This window comes from Trichoderma gamsii (assembly GCF_001481775.2).
Source record: "Trichoderma gamsii strain T6085 chromosome Unknown Scaffold_1.2, whole genome shotgun sequence".
Classification (NCBI taxonomy): Eukaryota; Fungi; Ascomycota; class Sordariomycetes; order Hypocreales; family Hypocreaceae; genus Trichoderma; species Trichoderma gamsii.
Genome location: NW_020171338.1, coordinates 82,265 through 97,767, shown reverse-complemented (window position 1 = coordinate 97,767; position 15,503 = coordinate 82,265). Strand labels below are relative to the sequence as shown.

Genomic DNA, 15,503 nt, shown 5'->3' with positions numbered 1-15,503 from the left:
GCCGCTTCTCTTCAGAGCTGTTGCTTGCAAATCTGGTCACATCGAGGGATGTCTGCTTTTGTATTCTCACGAAAGGCTTCAGAGATACCAATACTAGAACAATGAGTCGGCGGCGGAAAATCTGGGGCTTGCACCAAATGTCACCGTCCTGCCGAGCCGTGATTCCATTTATTTCAATAAATTGCCAACAAGCGCTTTTTCCGCCGCTGCCTCTACCGTCTAGTCCCATCCTGTCAAAACGTCGAGATATATTGACTTGCGATCTCTACTTAGATCCATACGTGGGGGAGAGAGACGATCTTCATTGTAGCTGACATCACTATTATCGGATGGTTCATCGTCGGCCCTAATTCCCTCACACTTTTCTTACCGGAACTGAAACAGGATCTGCCCGTATCGGTATCTGCATCGAAACAGCCCAAATGCTTCATGCGGCGACGATGTCTCACACATGCAGAGTAGCAGCAATCATACGCCCCTTGCCTTATTGTGAGATTACGTACATAGTACTTGAATCAGCACTCCAGATTTCATTTACAACGCAGTAGACGTAAGCTGGCTATAATCGGGTTTGCTCGTTCGAGGAGCGCACGATGAGCCCTATGGCCTGTGATTCGAGAGAAAACTAACAGAGTGGCGGAAGAAATGCTGGCAGAGGATCAAACCCTGGCCCCTACGACTCATCTCAGGCATGTGTGGTCTGTCAGGTGAGCCTGTTCGTGAGACGGGGGACGCTTCAGTGAGCCTATGAAGCATGCCTGCACCAGCAAATAGCCGCTGAAAGCCTGTCGTCTGAGCGTCAGACGCTGGTCATCGAAGAGGCAAACGCCAACCTTCAAGAGGAAGTCCTGCAGCCTCGGCTTGTTGGGGTACTTGGTGCAGCCCGCAGCTATTACGCTGCTCTTTTGATTTTCTGGCCTGAATGTCCCGTGCAAATGGTTGAGCACATGATGGGCGCGTGGTTTCGGCAGCGCCAGGTACCAGCGACTCGAGAGTACCCCGGATTCGCCGCTTGAGGCTCCGCCCTTTCAACACGGCCCTACAAATCTCGCTTCCCCGCTGTATCTTGGTGGATGGGCCTCCCTGTCAGCGGCCTGCCAAGTGCGGTAGAACCCCCTGAACAGCGCCCAAACGGTGCCCAAAGAGCCACCGTAAGGCCCCAGAGGAACGTGCTGCCACTGCGGGACTGCGAGTACAGCTCAGGTAGCCTGTACCTGCGCGTTGCCGGCCATGCCCCCCACAGCGCTTGTCAGGACGGATGTTCGCCCAAGCCTTGGATCATGTGCCTGCAGCCGAAGTGCAGCTTGTTGGAGGCAGCACGTTCTCAACAATTGGCCTTTGGTGGCCGGCCGGTGCCGCCGCTGCATTTCGCCTCCAAAACCGCTGGGGAGGCTTTTATATGGGATTTTTCCTCAATCTCGCGATCCCCTCTGCTCTGCCTTGACCTGTGAAACACAAAAACACAAAATAGCTTCGCAGCTCCTCCCTTTGCGCGTCGTCGCTGCTACGCGGAGAAGCGAGGCGTTCCATAATTTCACATGCCAGGGAGAAAACCGACGTCACCCCAACAAAGCTCCACTGCTGCCAGGGTCCCCAATTCCTCTCCGTTTGCTCTCCGTTTGCCATTCTCCCAAAGTACTTCAAGTGCCCAAACCCGACAGACCTTGCCAGGCCCAATTAGTCTGAGCGTCTCCTACGAATCATCCTGACTGCTGCGCGCGGCTGTCGTACAAACGTGCCTTTTTTCTTGCTTCATTGTCATTTGCCATTGATTGCTGTTACCCGTTGCTCATTGTGTAAGCCCGCCGAAAAACTCTCCTTCTCGAGGTCGCGGCGAAATATTGGATCCGGCACGATGCAGTACGTGCGAAACCTCAGCGACTCGGTTTCCACGGCCTGGAACTCGATCAATCCAGCGACTCTTAGCGGCGCCATTGACGTTATCGTCGTCGAGCGCGACGATGGTACCTTGGCCTGCTCGCCCTTCCACGTCCGCTTCGGCAAGTTTTCGCTATTGCGCCCATACGAGAAGAAGGTCGAGTTCAGGATCAATGGCACCAAGCAGCACTATTCCATGAAGCTGGGTGAGGGCGGCGAGGCCTTCTTCGTTTTCGAGACTTCTGACTCTATCCCGGAATCGATGCAGACATCGCCGCTGGTTTCTCCGGCAAGCAGCCCGCCTTTTGGACCGGCAGACAGCTCTTCAGACATGGCAGAGCCAGATCACCTAGAGCTCGATGGGGAATCAGGAAAGCCACGTAGACCGTCCCCCGCCGTTATTCAACTGCAGTCAGATGAAAATGGTACGTCTGGCTTGTTTGTGTTTACCTGATACTGTATGCTGGTAGCAAAGCATCCATGGCTGACTATGATCCCAGGCATGATTACGCCTTTATCGTCCTCCCCTCCGCTTTCGAGTTCACACCCTGGCTCTGCCGACTGGCACGGAGCTTTCGATCGACCTCACAGCGATACCATTCTGCGAAAAGCAGCTCTGCCCCATGACGACGCCATTTCAGACAACGAGAGCCCATCGGAGTCGGAGAGATCACATAGCCCGCCGATGCTTGGCCCAAACGAAGCCATCGCACGCGCCAGGGCACTCTCCAAGGGATTGTCCGCCGTCAACATTCCAACCCACATCACTGAGACAGGAGATCTCATGCTAGACATGACAGGCTTCAAGAGCAGCGAAGAAGACATGCTCCGTGCCGAAGTGCTCGCACGCAACATTCTTTCAGAGGAGATGGACGGCAATTACGACATTGGGGCTCTGTTTGGCTTTGACGAAGAAGGAAACCTTTGGGTCTACAGTAGCGAAGACGCCAAGCTGGCTGCTATGAACAAAACCATTGAGTCGTCGCTACAAGCTCACCGTCACGTCGTTGCCGCCGACGCCGTGTCGGATCCAGGCTACCAGAGCGATGGCAGCGACCTCACCTCTGCGCCACATGTACCGTCCCACCGCCGCTCAGAGTCTGATGCCGGCCCTGGCGGGATGCACACTCCTCCTCGAACCCCAACCGGCTCTCTGCAGCCTGCCAAGAGCTACGCCAAGACTCTTCGACTGACTAGCGATCAATTGAAGGATATGAACCTGAAATACGGTGAAAATTCAATGAGCTTCACAGTCAACCGGGCCACATGCTCTGCCAACCTGTATCTCTGGAAGCAAGAGACGCCCGTCGTCATTTCGGACATTGACGGCACCATCACCAAGTCTGATGCTCTTGGCCATGTGCTGAACATGATTGGCCGAGACTGGACTCACTCTGGTATTGCAAAGCTCTATAGCGACATTGCCCTAAACGGATACAACATCATGTATCTGACCAGCCGCTCCGTCGGGCAGTCCGACTCCACCCGCACTTATTTGAACAATATCGTTCAGGAAGGCTTCAAAATGCCCCACGGCCCAACAATTTTGTCTCCTGATCGCACAATGGCAGCTCTGCGCCGTGAGGTGTATTTGCGAAAGCCTCACGTGTTCAAGATGGCAACTCTACGGGACATCCGAAATCTGTATGGGCCAGACGGTACTCCTTTCTATGCCGGTTTTGGCAACCGTCTAACCGACCAAATTTCCTACCGAACGGTGGATGTGCCAAGAACCCGCATCTTCACCATCAACTCCAACTCGGAAGTATCTCTTGACCTCCTGAGTCTTAATAAACTCAAGATGACCTATGTCAATATTAATGAGGTTGTGGACCACTACTTCCCCCCTGTTGATACCCTGGTCAGGGGTGGCGGGGAAGACTACACCGACTTCATGTACTGGCGAGACGACCCTCTCCAGATGGATGACTTCTCGGCAAGTGAGAGTGACGAAGATGAGGAGGGAGAGGATGACCAGGGCAGCACTTATACTGACGAGGAGGGGGAAGAAGAAGAAGACGACGAGGAGGTGGGCGAAGGGCTTGCGGATAGCTACCTCTCGCACGATGAGTATGATGATAATGAAGTCGATGAGGTCCGCATGATGGACTCTGTTTTGCAGAGCATCGAGACTGAAGATGCTGATGACGAGGAAAACTACGAGGACGACGCCGAGGATGAAGACGCCGAGGCGTCTGATGATGACGAGGACAGAACCCGGGTAGTGGAAGATGTCTCAGCCGAAATCATTTCTGGGGTTGGTCACCTATCCGTGAAAGAGGAGGTTGAGAATTAAAAGAAGAATAACAGGACAAAAAGCTAAGTTCAGGTTTAGTTTGATCGCAGAGACGTCGAGCAGGAGGAACAAGACCTGCCGGTTATCGAAGTACCTGTCGAGATCCGCACCCCCTCGATGCCACTGGAATGATGGCGCTTTTCCCCAATGATCTATGAGCCTTTGCTCATTCACTCTACTTCTTTTATCTGCCTTCTTTTTTTTCAACGCCCGCGCGTTTGAACTCGCTTCTCATATCTATTCACCATATACATTTGCGTCCTCGGATCACATCTTACGCCGGACGGAGTTCTGCCTCTCTCTCAAGAGAGGAGGTAAAATTGCAAAGCGATGCATTTGCAGCATTTTGCGGTTGGAGCAAGGAAGCTTTTCGAAGCGAGGTGGGAGTTTTTCATTTAATATACTTCACATTGGAGGAACTACATAGCGAGGCGCTTTTGGGATTCTTTACTTCTTCTGAAGGAATTGTATACGCGTGCGAAGGGCGAGCAGAAAAAATTATTTTGCAGCAACGTTCTATTACTGATGGTGTAAGCAAAACTTTTTTTTTTTTTTTTTTCCCTTTATTTTCTTTTCTCTCTTGTTTGGTCATTGGGAGTTCTCATACGTTTCGGTCTGTTTTGAAAGTTTAGAAGTTTTCCGCATCAAGCGATCTCACCATATCCTCAATAGATATATATATAAACATGTATAAATAAAAAGGTTATCCAAAATAGTGTTTTCTCCTCGTCTACTTATTCTCCAGACGTTTTGTCGCTCCATGATTTTCTTAGCCAATTAATTTTACACAGAAAGCCCATTCTTTCCCCAAGTTTTTTTTTTTTTTTCTTATTCGCCCTATTTTTGCGCATCCATGTGCTTGATGCGAATCTCTACCGCTCTCCTGTGAGCCTCAAGCTCCTCAACCTTGGCCAGCTGCATGACTGCTGAGCCTACATTCCGCAGACCTTCAGCAGTGAGGTTAGAGCTGGTGATGTGCTTCTGGAAGGATCCCAGGTTGACGCCAGAGTACTGCTTGGCGAATCCGTATGTTGCTGTATGTAGCTGGTTAGCACAATGCTGTATGCAAATAAGAATCAATGTTGAAAAGAGATACTTACGTAATGAGTGGTTCACACCGGCAGAGTAATCACCAACACTCTCGGGTGTCCATTCGCCGATGAAGACACTACCTGCGTTCATGACGAGATCGACAGCCTTGGCGGCATCCTTGATCTGCAAGATAAGATGCTCCGGAGCATACTCGTTGCTGATGCGCATGGCCTCATCAATGTCCTTGACGAGCACAGAGACGGAGTGGGCAATGGAGCCACGGACAATATCCACTCTGGGCAGGGCAATGGCCTGGTTGTGGACTTCATCCTCAATAGCCTTGAGTTGCTCTTCGTTGAGATCGACAGCAATCAGGATGACCTGACTGTCAACGCCGTGCTCGGCCTGGGAAAGTAGATCTGATGCCACGAACGCGGGGTTGGAATCCTTATCGGCGATGACCAGGACTTCGGATGGGCCAGCGGGCATATCGATGCTCACGCCCGCATTGGTGTCGTTGCTGACGTGCATCTTGGCCGCAGTAACAAACTGGTTGCCGGGACCGAGGATCTTGTCAACCTTGGTGATGCTCTCAGTGCCGTAGGCCATGGCGGCAACAGCCTGCGCTCCACCAGCGAGGACGATGCTTTCGGCTCCGACTTTGTGAGCGGCGTAGACGATCTCAGGGGTGACGCTGCCGTCGGCGCGGGGTGGCGAAGCCAGGACGATCTTCTTGCAGCCGGCAACCATGGCAGGGACACCGAGCATGAGAGCAGTGCTGGGCAGAACGGCGGTACCTCCAGGTACGTAGAGACCAACTCTCTCAATCGGTCTTGAAAAGCGGCTGCAGATGACGCCAGGCATGGTCTCGACCTGGAGAGTCTTGTCATCGCCCTGAGCAGCGTGGAACTTTCGGATGTTTTCAAAGGAGGTGTCAATGGCCTTGATGGTCTCGGCAGGGAGCTGCATCAACTCCTTGGGGAAAGGGGCCTTTAGGACGGGAGATGTTAGAGAAGTAGCCTTCTCAAACTTGTGAGTGTATGAAAGGACGGCCTTGTCTCCGTTCTTGCGAACATCTTCGATAATGGGAGTGACAATCTTCAGGATGGCTTCAGGGGACTTCTGTGAGGGTCGCTTCAAGGTCTCGAGAAGCTCTGCCTCAGAAGCATTGACCGAGTCAATTCTCTGCATGAGTATGCGGTCGCTCTTGGGCTTCTCAGCCTCAGTTGGCTTGGCTGGAGCAGCGGGAGCAGATGGCTTGATGCCCTCCTTCTCAGCCCATTTGCCCTTGGCGTCGCCCGTTCTTCTCTTGACCTTCAGGCCCTTGGCGTCCAAGCTGCCAGCAATGTCAGCTACGCTCACACCAGCAGCAACAGCTCTTGTGAGGGCAAAGTAGATCAAGTCAGCGGCCTCAAATGCAACCTCCTCGGGAGTCTTGGCATCGCACAGCTCTTCAGCCTCTTCCATGATCTTGGCTCTCAGCAGCTTCTCGTCAGAGAATAGTCTGGCAGTGTATGAGCCTGGAGGAGCAGACTCTTTTCTTGACTTGAGAGTTTGCTCCAGTCTTGCGATGCCAGTCAGCTCGCCGAAGCAGCCAAACTGCTCGAGATGGCAGAATCGGCCCTTCTGGTTCACCACAAACTTGAGAGTGTCATTGTCGCAGTCCAGTGCGATGCGGACGAGCTCCTGGGTGTCTCCAGAAGTGGCTCCCTTCACCCACAGTCCGCGCTTGCGGCTCTGGTAGACACCAGTGTGAGTTCGCAGAGCTTCCAGGATGCTCTCCTCGCTAGTATAAGCCAGTCCCAGGGCAATTCCGTAAATATCAGTAACAACCGTCGGGATGAGGCCATCGGCGCGGTCTGACTTCCAGTATGTCGCAATGACCTTGGAAAGCAGAAGCCTGCTGCTATCCGCCTTGTCGGTTGTCAATCCAGTCGAGGGCAAGATGGGAATGGCGTTGCACTTCTGCGCAACCTCAATGAACTGCTCGAGGGCGACGTCGGGGACCGGCTTCAGGTAGAGAGCCTTGAGCTTCTTGGCGCGGGCTTCTTCAGCAAACTTGTCGACATTGCTCGCCTTGGGGTCGAAATCCTTGATCAGAAGGCCGTGCTCGGAAGCGGCAGACAGATCCAGCGCTGATACAACGGGCAGCACTCGGTCTCCAAGCTCTGCGTACTGGGGGAGCGTCTCTGGCGCAACAAAGACTTTGCGGGCGCCGCCATCGAGCAGCGCATAGACATCGTCGACGGATTCGAGGGTTGTGGTGTCGATGTGGGCGTGGAACTCGGAGCTGTGGCGCTTGAAGAATCGCGAGAGCTTGTCCAGGATCTTGGGCGAGGCCTCGAGGAAGGGGCTGGCGAGAATGGAAACCTCCTCGCGGTTGAGGCCGTCAAGCTTGGCCAGACCGGGCGGAATGGCCACGCTGACGAGGAACGGCAGGGGAAGCACCGTTTCCATGAGGGGCAGAAATAGAGTGGGCTGGATGACGATGTGACGATGGCAATGTCGATGGCGATGGCAATTGCAATAGGCCAAACAGCACAATCAATCACTCAATTGATGGCGACGCAGATTCGGTAATCGCAGCTACAGGCGAAACTTCAAACTAACAGAAAAATATATATGCCGCCAATGAGTCAACCCATCGTCTGAAAAACAGCTCGAATCGACCGGAACCGGCACCTGAATCAGCGGCAGTCAATTTTTTGGTGGGGTCGCCACTTTTGCGCTGGGAGCACAGGCTGCGGTACAGGCCATTTCTTAGGCCTTGCTTCGCTTTCCAGAACGCCGAGCCTGCTCCATGAGTGCCCCTCCAACCCTTCTAGGTTGCTGCATGCGCCGCCGAATTTGAAGCGCTTTGGTTGGACTGCGTTTAAGGTGCGGCAGCGTAGCAGCAATTGACAACCCGGATTAACGATGCGCCGTAGCTCTAATGCCCGTGCCGCGACTGACCGTGATTGAACTTGCTGGCCGAGCTTATTATTCCTGTGTAAAGCCTTGTTTGACGTGTAGCATAGTTGCATCTTCAGATTTCTCACTGCGTTTATCATGCTACTGTGCTGACCATTCACTTGACGAGATATATCAGATACTAATTTGGTATCTGTTTTGCTGTTTCTCGCTGCCTGAGCGCGCAACTCGACTTTGTGTCGGCGCATGAGCTCTCAGCTGCTCTAATCAGCCTCGTCTCTCGCTCTCTCCAATCAACCTATCCATTGATTTCATCTTACTCTACTACTTAATACTATATACCTCGACCATGTCTTCAAGCCAGCCGCAGACAAACGGCGTACCTGCCTCATCCGCCAACACATCTCAAACAGTTCCCAATACCCAGACAACGACTGCGAGCCAACCTCCCGCCACCGCCGCCGCCGCTTCTTCTTCTCAATCCGCACAGCCGTCAACGCACCAGCAGCCCTCGTCGGCGCCTAGACCGCGCGACTCACGACTCATGGAGCTTCTGCTTACCTCTCAAGGCGTCACATCCTATGAACAGCGGGTACCCCTCCTGCTCTTGGACTTCGCTTACCGACATACCTCCTCCGTTCTCAACGACGCATTGCATCTCACAGGCGACCCGTACACCACGCAAGCGGGCTCTAAACCATCTGGCGCTGCAGGAGGTGCCATGGCAGCCCCATCTGGCGATGCCAGCGTCAGCGCCAATGCTGTGAAAGTGGCCATTGCTGCCCGCCTGGGCTACCAATTCAGGGGAGGAAGCAGCGGAGGCGGCATTAGCAAGGAATATATGCAGGAGCTGGCCCGGGAGCGAAACAAGGTGGCCTTACCGAAGATTGTGCCAAACGAATGGGGCGTCCGGCTACCAAGCGAGAGATTCGTTCTTAGCGGGACAGGTTGGGGTCTCAAGGACGTATGGGGCGAGGAGGGTGCAGATGACGAAGACGACGACGACGAAGAAGAGAGCTCAGCTTCTCAGCAAGGCGGAGATGCCATGGAAGGCATTGAAGGACCGGAACCTGAAGATATTGGTGGCGACGGTGTCGAGGGCGGGACGGTGGACGATGTCTTTGGCGACGATGTGGATGCAGAGATGGCCGAGGAGAGCTAAGCGCCATATCCTCCTCCGGATTCATGCTACCTTTGATTGCGCGAAGCTGGACTTTGAATGTTCCAAAGATATTTTATGTTGGCGTTTTGGGCGTTGGAAAAGACGGTTATAAGGGGTGCGGAGAGATATATAGATCTCTCTAATTATATCTATACCTCAGGTACTTTAATCGGATAGAAGCTACCTGGCTTTCAAAATGTATGATACACGACATGAACATAGCACCACATGATTTTGCTGTGATCGTCGTGAAACATGCATCGCCAGTGAAGGGATCGTCTTATTAACATTTAGGGAGTTTGAGATGCTGCCTCGCTAATCCAAAAAAGTGTAATAGAGAATTATTTTTTTATCACATGCACTTCCGCCCACGCAACACCTGGTTGTAGGAATATGGGAAATTTATGGTACACTAGGCCTGTAAAACGGTATCTCATACACTCTATACCCGGTCTTTTTTTTTTCTGGACTGTTCCGCCCCCTTTCTCTCCGTATCCTTTCTACTCTTAAAACTTGGGCTTCAGGGTGTTCCTCAGACGCTGGTAATCGAACAAACCCTCAATCTTTCCAACTGCGCTGATGGCAATGTCCTTGTCCCAGATGTATCGGTTAGCAAAGTCCATAACGTCCTTGTCGGTGATGGCGTCAATCTTGCGCTCGATCTCGCCAGGGCTGGCACGGCGGCCAGTGGTGACGAGCTGGCGACCGATATCCTCGGCGAGGGCAGTGGTGCCGTCCAGGGACAGCAGGATGGAGGCCTTCAGCTGGGCCTTGGCACGCTCAACCTCGGCTTCGCTAACGTTGGTGCACAGGCGAATCCACTCGCGCAGTGCAAAGTGAACAAGGTCGTCGAGGCGGGTGGTGTTGTCAGTGACCAGGTAGATACCCCAGAGACTATAGATGGACAGTCAGTTTATACTCAAACACACTCAATCAATCATTGTTTTTAACATACCCAGTGTCGCTGTAGCTGGTGGAGAAGCTCATGAAGCTGTTGGCCAGCTCGTGCTTGTGAACATAGCCGCTCAGCTTGCTGCCCTGGTGAGGGGCGTTGCCCATGGCCTTGTCGTAGTTGCCGACGATGGCCTGAGTGACGAGAGCAGTGAAGTAGTCATCGGAGTCCCAGCTAACACCCTCGACGGCAATGGCGACGTTGGCAGTGGGCATGGTGTCATCGCGAACACGGACGTCAGAACCAACAAAGTCAGCCTTCTGCTTGGACAGGACGTAGGCCTCAGTCTGGGGGCTGCCGGTGGAAAGGCCGGAGAAGTGCTTCTCGGCAAGCTCAACCAGTTGCTCGTGGGGAACGCCACCGGCGGCAGCGAGAATCATGCGGTCGGCAGTGTAGTTGTTCTTGATGTAGTTGGTGAGCTCGGTGCGGGTAATATCACGGATGTTCTGGCGGGGTCCGAGAATGGTGCGGCCAAGAGGCTGGTGCTGGAAAGCAGTGGCGTGCAGGTGGTCAAAGACAACCTCCTCAACCTGCTTCTCAACCTCCTCGGACTCTCGGAGAATGACGTCGCGCTCGCGCTCGATGGCAGACGGCTCGAGCTTGGAGTTTTGCAGGATATCGGACAGAATATCGACGGTCTTGGGGACATCGGAGTTGAAAGCCTTGGCGAAGTAGACGGTGTTCTCACGCTGAAGAAGGTATTAGCGGCTTCGAAGATTTTTTTTTCCCGGATGAGCCCATTGCGACGGAATGGGTTGAAAAAAAGACCAACCGAAGTGTAGGCGTTCAGGTGGCCACCCATGTTCTCAATCTCGAGCTCCAATTGCTGCTGCGATCGCTTTGCGGTACCCTTGAAACAACTGTCAGCCGTCTTTGCCCGTATGATGCCATATCGGGACATCCCACCTTGAAAGCCAGGTGCTCGAGGAAGTGGGCAGTGCCGTTCGTCTCGTTGGTCTCGGCACGGGAGCCAGCGTCAATCCAGACGCCAACGGTCGATGTCTGGGCCCATGGTGAGTACTCAGTGGCGACCTGGTGTTTGTCGGTTAGCAAAACAGGCGTTCGAGGCACGAGGCTGGGCCAATTGGCCCCCGGAGTTGGCGCTCACAGTCAAGCCGTTCTTGAGGGTTGTTGTCTGAGTCTTGCCGACGTTGGAGGGAGTAGCAAAGCCTCGTCGCAGGGCACCGGCGGTTGCCAGGCCGGAACGGGCTCGCAGGCCTTGCGACAAGTTCAAAGCTAATCTGCGGGACGCCATGGCGGAGGTTTGGGGGATTAATGGTCAATTGAGCGGTTTGATGAAATCTTTCCACTGCTCGGCAAGAAGCTTTGCTGAGCGGGTTGTGGCCTTAGTTTCGAGGTTTTGGCTGCTTAGTCATTCCGACCAGCTCCGACGCCCGACGACAACGACCGGGTCGTCCAATTATATGCGCAGATTTACTAAGTTCATCATCCGAGCAATCTCCACAGCTCGTGCTGGGGTATGGTATAGGCTCTGGATTCGGACTGGGGAGCAGCTCTTTGCGCAAGTTGCAAAGGCATTCAATGAGGAAATATTGCAAAGAATCATTGACTTGCAATGACTCCATGAAAAGGAAGCAATAGAAGGCTCAATAACCCATGCTGTGTTATAGAATTCACAGTTGATTGGCCCCATACACGCCTGGTTTCAGATGGAGTACAGTTGATGTGTTGGTACCTAATGGCATGATATATGCCGTATGCGACTAAAACATAGGTATTCACATACCATGGTAGAGAATTTTACAAAAAGCTACCTAATTGAAGACGATTTCGTTTCCTTGTTGAAAGAGCGAACGTGACTACTCTCGTGCATTGTTATCCCCTCCTGGCCCCTCTTCAGCGTCCTGGCCATTACTTGCGGGGAATTCGTCTTCGCTGTGAGTGCTTCCTCGTCAGCATAACATCGTCCAGCCCAAGCCTTAGCCTTTGTTTCTCAATTTCATTTGGTGAGGAATCGTTATATGAAACATTAGAGACGTATGATTTCTCTTATTTATGCTATTTATTTACCTCGGTCATTTTATACACCGCATAGGTACAGTTGAGCTGAATATCTGCATCATAAAGCAGGAGCGAGCTTTAGCTTCAACATCACCAATCGGGCTAATAACCGTCAGATTTTAAATGAAGATTCCAATGGCACCTGAAACGTATGACTTTGCAAACGATTTTAAAACCCTCTATATACCAAAGCAAAAACCTGAACCGGCTCCGGTGCCCGAAAATATGAAAGCTATACTCCAAAGCTACCCTCCCTTGAGCCAGGTTACTCCAGTCGAGAGCTCCGACAGCGTCTCATTCACTGCTTTGTTGGAGATACCGAAATCTCGAGCTCAAGAGAGCTGGGAAGTTGCTCTTTGGCACTCAATTGATGGCGAAGATTGGACTGAGGCTGAGGTGCCCAAGATAAAGAGCAGCCAGGCACCGCAAGCTCTTCATGCCGAATCAGAAGCTGTCTTTAGGGTATACTATAGTACAAGAGTTTCTTTTCAAAAAACCCTACGATTCACCATCAAATTTCGTCACAATCATGATGAGCCTTGGAGATGGATCCGCGACGAACAAGGTTTGGAGGACGGCCACGTTGTGTTACTCCCGGCACCTACAGAATCTGATAAGTTGGCCGATCTTATACCTGGACTTAACACTGTCTGGAAAGTCTCATCTAGTATGAGCCAAGCGCCAAAAACTCAATTGTGGTCACTCGAAGCCGTAGTGCCCCCCGCAAAGAACGATTTGTCTTCATACACTGATATTCAAATTGGAACACCTTGGGGCTCTTTCTTAAGGTCAGTATCAAATTCGTTCCTCCGCTGAGCATCCCATATCCAGTTATCGTAAGTCACTGTTATCCTAATAAAGAATGATTCAGATGGTTTGCCGTCGTTCGGCTTTGGTCTCCTTGGCTCGCTCCACGTCACGGCAGAGACCACTTTTCGCTCGACAAAGACGCAATATTGTTAGCTTTCCAAAGTCCAGAAGGCAGAAACATGGTCTTTTTGGCCGTTTCAGGTATCAATAATTCAGTACCCGTTTTCCAAAACACATCCAGCGGCGCCATATCGGTAAATGTACGCAACGACTCAGCATCCGATGAGAAGGTAATTATCCTCGTCTCCGAAGGAAATGATTTCCAAAGAGCCGTTGCCGCCGTCATGTACCACGCAAGAACTCTTGTTATGAAAGCTCGTAGTGCGAACGAAGCGGTGGAAGAAGAGTGGAAAACTCTTTCTGATGCAGTTCGGCCAGAGTGGCTCGAAAACTGGTATGATGGACTCGGATTCTGTTCGTTCATCCAAAGATTTCCTCATTCAAAGTATTACTGACTGATCACTTTGTAGGTACATGGAACGCACTCGGTCAAAGGTTAACTGAACAGAAGATCGTTGATGCAATTGATAAGCTCGAGAAGCACAATATCAACATCACGTCTCTGATTATTGACGATAATTGGCAGTCAATTGACTATAAAGGCCCCAGCCAGTTTCAATACGGATGGGTTGACTTCGAGGCCGAGCCAGAAGCTTTTCCAAACGGATTAAAGGCAGCTATTACCAAAATCCGCCAGAAAAGTCCAAATATCCAACATATTGCGGTCTGGCACGCTCTTTTGGGATACTGGGGCGGCATTTCCCCCGATGGAAAGCTAGCCAAGAAGTACAAAACCGTGGAAGTCGTTCGTGAGGAGGCTAAACGCCGCAATCTGCCTCTCGGAGGTAAAATGACAGTGATTGCCAAGGATGATGTTCGTCAGTTCTATGACGACTTTTATCAATTCCTCTCAGATGCTGGCGTTGATGGAGTCAAGACTGATGCGCAATTCATGATCGACATGTGGCTCAGTGCTTCTGTCAGACGGGAGCTCATCAATACGTATCTCGATGCGTGGAATCTCACATCTCTTCGCTATTTCAGCGTCAAGGCCATATCATGCATGTCGCAGATCCCGCAGGCGCTGTTTAATTCTCAAATGATACCAAATCGACCCGCTTTGCTAGTTCGCAACTCGGACGACTTCTTCCCTCAGATTCCCTCGTCGCACCCCTGGCATGTATGGACAAACGCATACAATAGCATCTTTATGGAGTATTTGAATGTACTTCCTGATTGGGATATGTTTCAGACGGTACATGATTATTCTGGGTTTCATGCTGCAGCTCGATGCGTCAGTGGTGGACCGATTTACATCACCGACGTTCCTGGGGAGCACAACCTCGATTTGATAAGCCAAATGACGGGTCTGACTCCCAAGGGCAAGACTGTCATATTTAGGCCGAGCGTCTTGGGGAAGGCCATATATCCATACATAGGCTATGACGATGACCTGCTTCTTAAAGTTGGTAGCTACCATGGTAAGTGAAAGAATATGGACGGTATGTGTTTGGCGTAACCGCTCTTGTTAATTTCGTTGTAGGAGCATCTGAAACGGGCACGCCCATGGTAGCCATATTCAACATCTCAGCACGCCCACTAACAGAATTAATTCCCCTTTCTTGCTTTCCAGGCACCGTGCCATCCTTACATTACATTGTCCGAGCCCACGCCACAGGGAAAGCTTCGGCGCCGATGAAGCTTGATGATCCGACTTCGCTCATTGTTGGCTCTTTGGACGTCCGTGGATACGAGATTTTCACAGCTTTCCAGGCTGTGCCTCTCACTGGCCCCAAGTATGGAGACATATGGGTGGCGAACCTTGGGTTGATCAACAAGATGACTGGTAGCGTGGCTATTTTGGCCAGCAGCATCAGCATGAAAGAGAACAGAAGAGTGTCTGTTGCTGTCAAGTTGAAGGCCCTAGGAGTGTTTGGTGAGTAGATGAGGATTGATTGTCCGAGCTGGAAGTTATTTACTAACTACAAAATTTCTCAGGCGTTTTTATCTCTACTTTACCAAAGATGACACTCCAGGAAGATTTCATAGTCACTCTTCAAGACCAAGCCGTCCCGATAGAAACCGTGGGCGTATCACAAAGCGATCAGCATGTACTCGAAATCAACATAGAAAGGGCGTGGAAGCATATGGAGCTGGAACCTGGACGATTGGACGAAGTGGAAGTCAAGGTTAGCTTTGCAGGTTAGCTTAGGTAGTCACTCCCTTTGTGTTCATTGTTCATAAAATTTCTCGATTAGATCTACGCATGCCTCTGATCTCCAGCCAGATCTCAGTAGCAACGTCCCATTGTCCTAAGCATAGACAGATAGCACTAACATCTTTCTTCCAACTCCGTACGCCATTATCCTTCACCAAAAATG

The 15,503-nt window shown here is 51.7% G+C and overlaps 5 protein-coding genes across 5 annotated transcripts; 3 read left to right on the top strand and 2 right to left on the bottom strand.

Moving 5' to 3' along the window:
• Window positions 1–1,855: 1,855 nt before the first annotated feature.
• Window positions 1,856–4,174, top strand: TGAM01_v200026 (hypothetical protein; the record flags this gene model as incomplete). The annotated part of the gene is made up of 2 exons (XM_024548466.1): window positions 1,856–2,303; window positions 2,379–4,174. The coding sequence occupies 2 exons, from the start codon at window positions 1,856–1,858 to the stop codon at window positions 4,172–4,174; spliced, it is 2,244 nt and encodes a 747-aa protein (XP_024406681.1).
• Window positions 4,175–5,011: 837 nt separating this feature from the next.
• TGAM01_v200025 (histidine biosynthesis trifunctional protein) lies at window positions 5,012–7,663 on the bottom strand (the record flags this gene model as incomplete). Its single annotated transcript, XM_018809939.2, has 2 exons — window positions 5,012–5,208; window positions 5,275–7,663. 2 exons carry the CDS (start codon window positions 7,661–7,663, stop codon window positions 5,012–5,014), a joined length of 2,586 nt encoding a protein of 861 aa, XP_018656832.1.
• An 802-nt stretch (window positions 7,664–8,465) lies between these two features.
• Window positions 8,466–9,278, top strand: TGAM01_v200024 (transcription initiation factor TFIID subunit 9B; the record flags this gene model as incomplete). The annotated part of the gene is made up of 1 exon (XM_018809940.1): window positions 8,466–9,278. The coding sequence occupies one exon, from the start codon at window positions 8,466–8,468 to the stop codon at window positions 9,276–9,278; it is 813 nt and encodes a 270-aa protein (XP_018656833.1).
• Window positions 9,279–9,784: 506 nt separating this feature from the next.
• TGAM01_v200023 (insulinase) lies at window positions 9,785–11,485 on the bottom strand (the record flags this gene model as incomplete). The annotated part of the gene is made up of 5 exons (XM_018809941.1): window positions 9,785–10,172; window positions 10,234–10,919; window positions 11,003–11,080; window positions 11,137–11,262; window positions 11,339–11,485. The coding sequence occupies 5 exons, from the start codon at window positions 11,483–11,485 to the stop codon at window positions 9,785–9,787; spliced, it is 1,425 nt and encodes a 474-aa protein (XP_018656834.1).
• Window positions 11,486–12,375: 890 nt separating this feature from the next.
• On the top strand, window positions 12,376–15,329 carry TGAM01_v200021 (hypothetical protein; the record flags this gene model as incomplete). The annotated part of the gene is made up of 5 exons (XM_018809942.2): window positions 12,376–13,040; window positions 13,124–13,536; window positions 13,593–14,603; window positions 14,666–15,058; window positions 15,121–15,329. The coding sequence occupies 5 exons, from the start codon at window positions 12,376–12,378 to the stop codon at window positions 15,327–15,329; spliced, it is 2,691 nt and encodes an 896-aa protein (XP_018656835.2).
• Window positions 15,330–15,503: the final 174 nt, after the last annotated feature.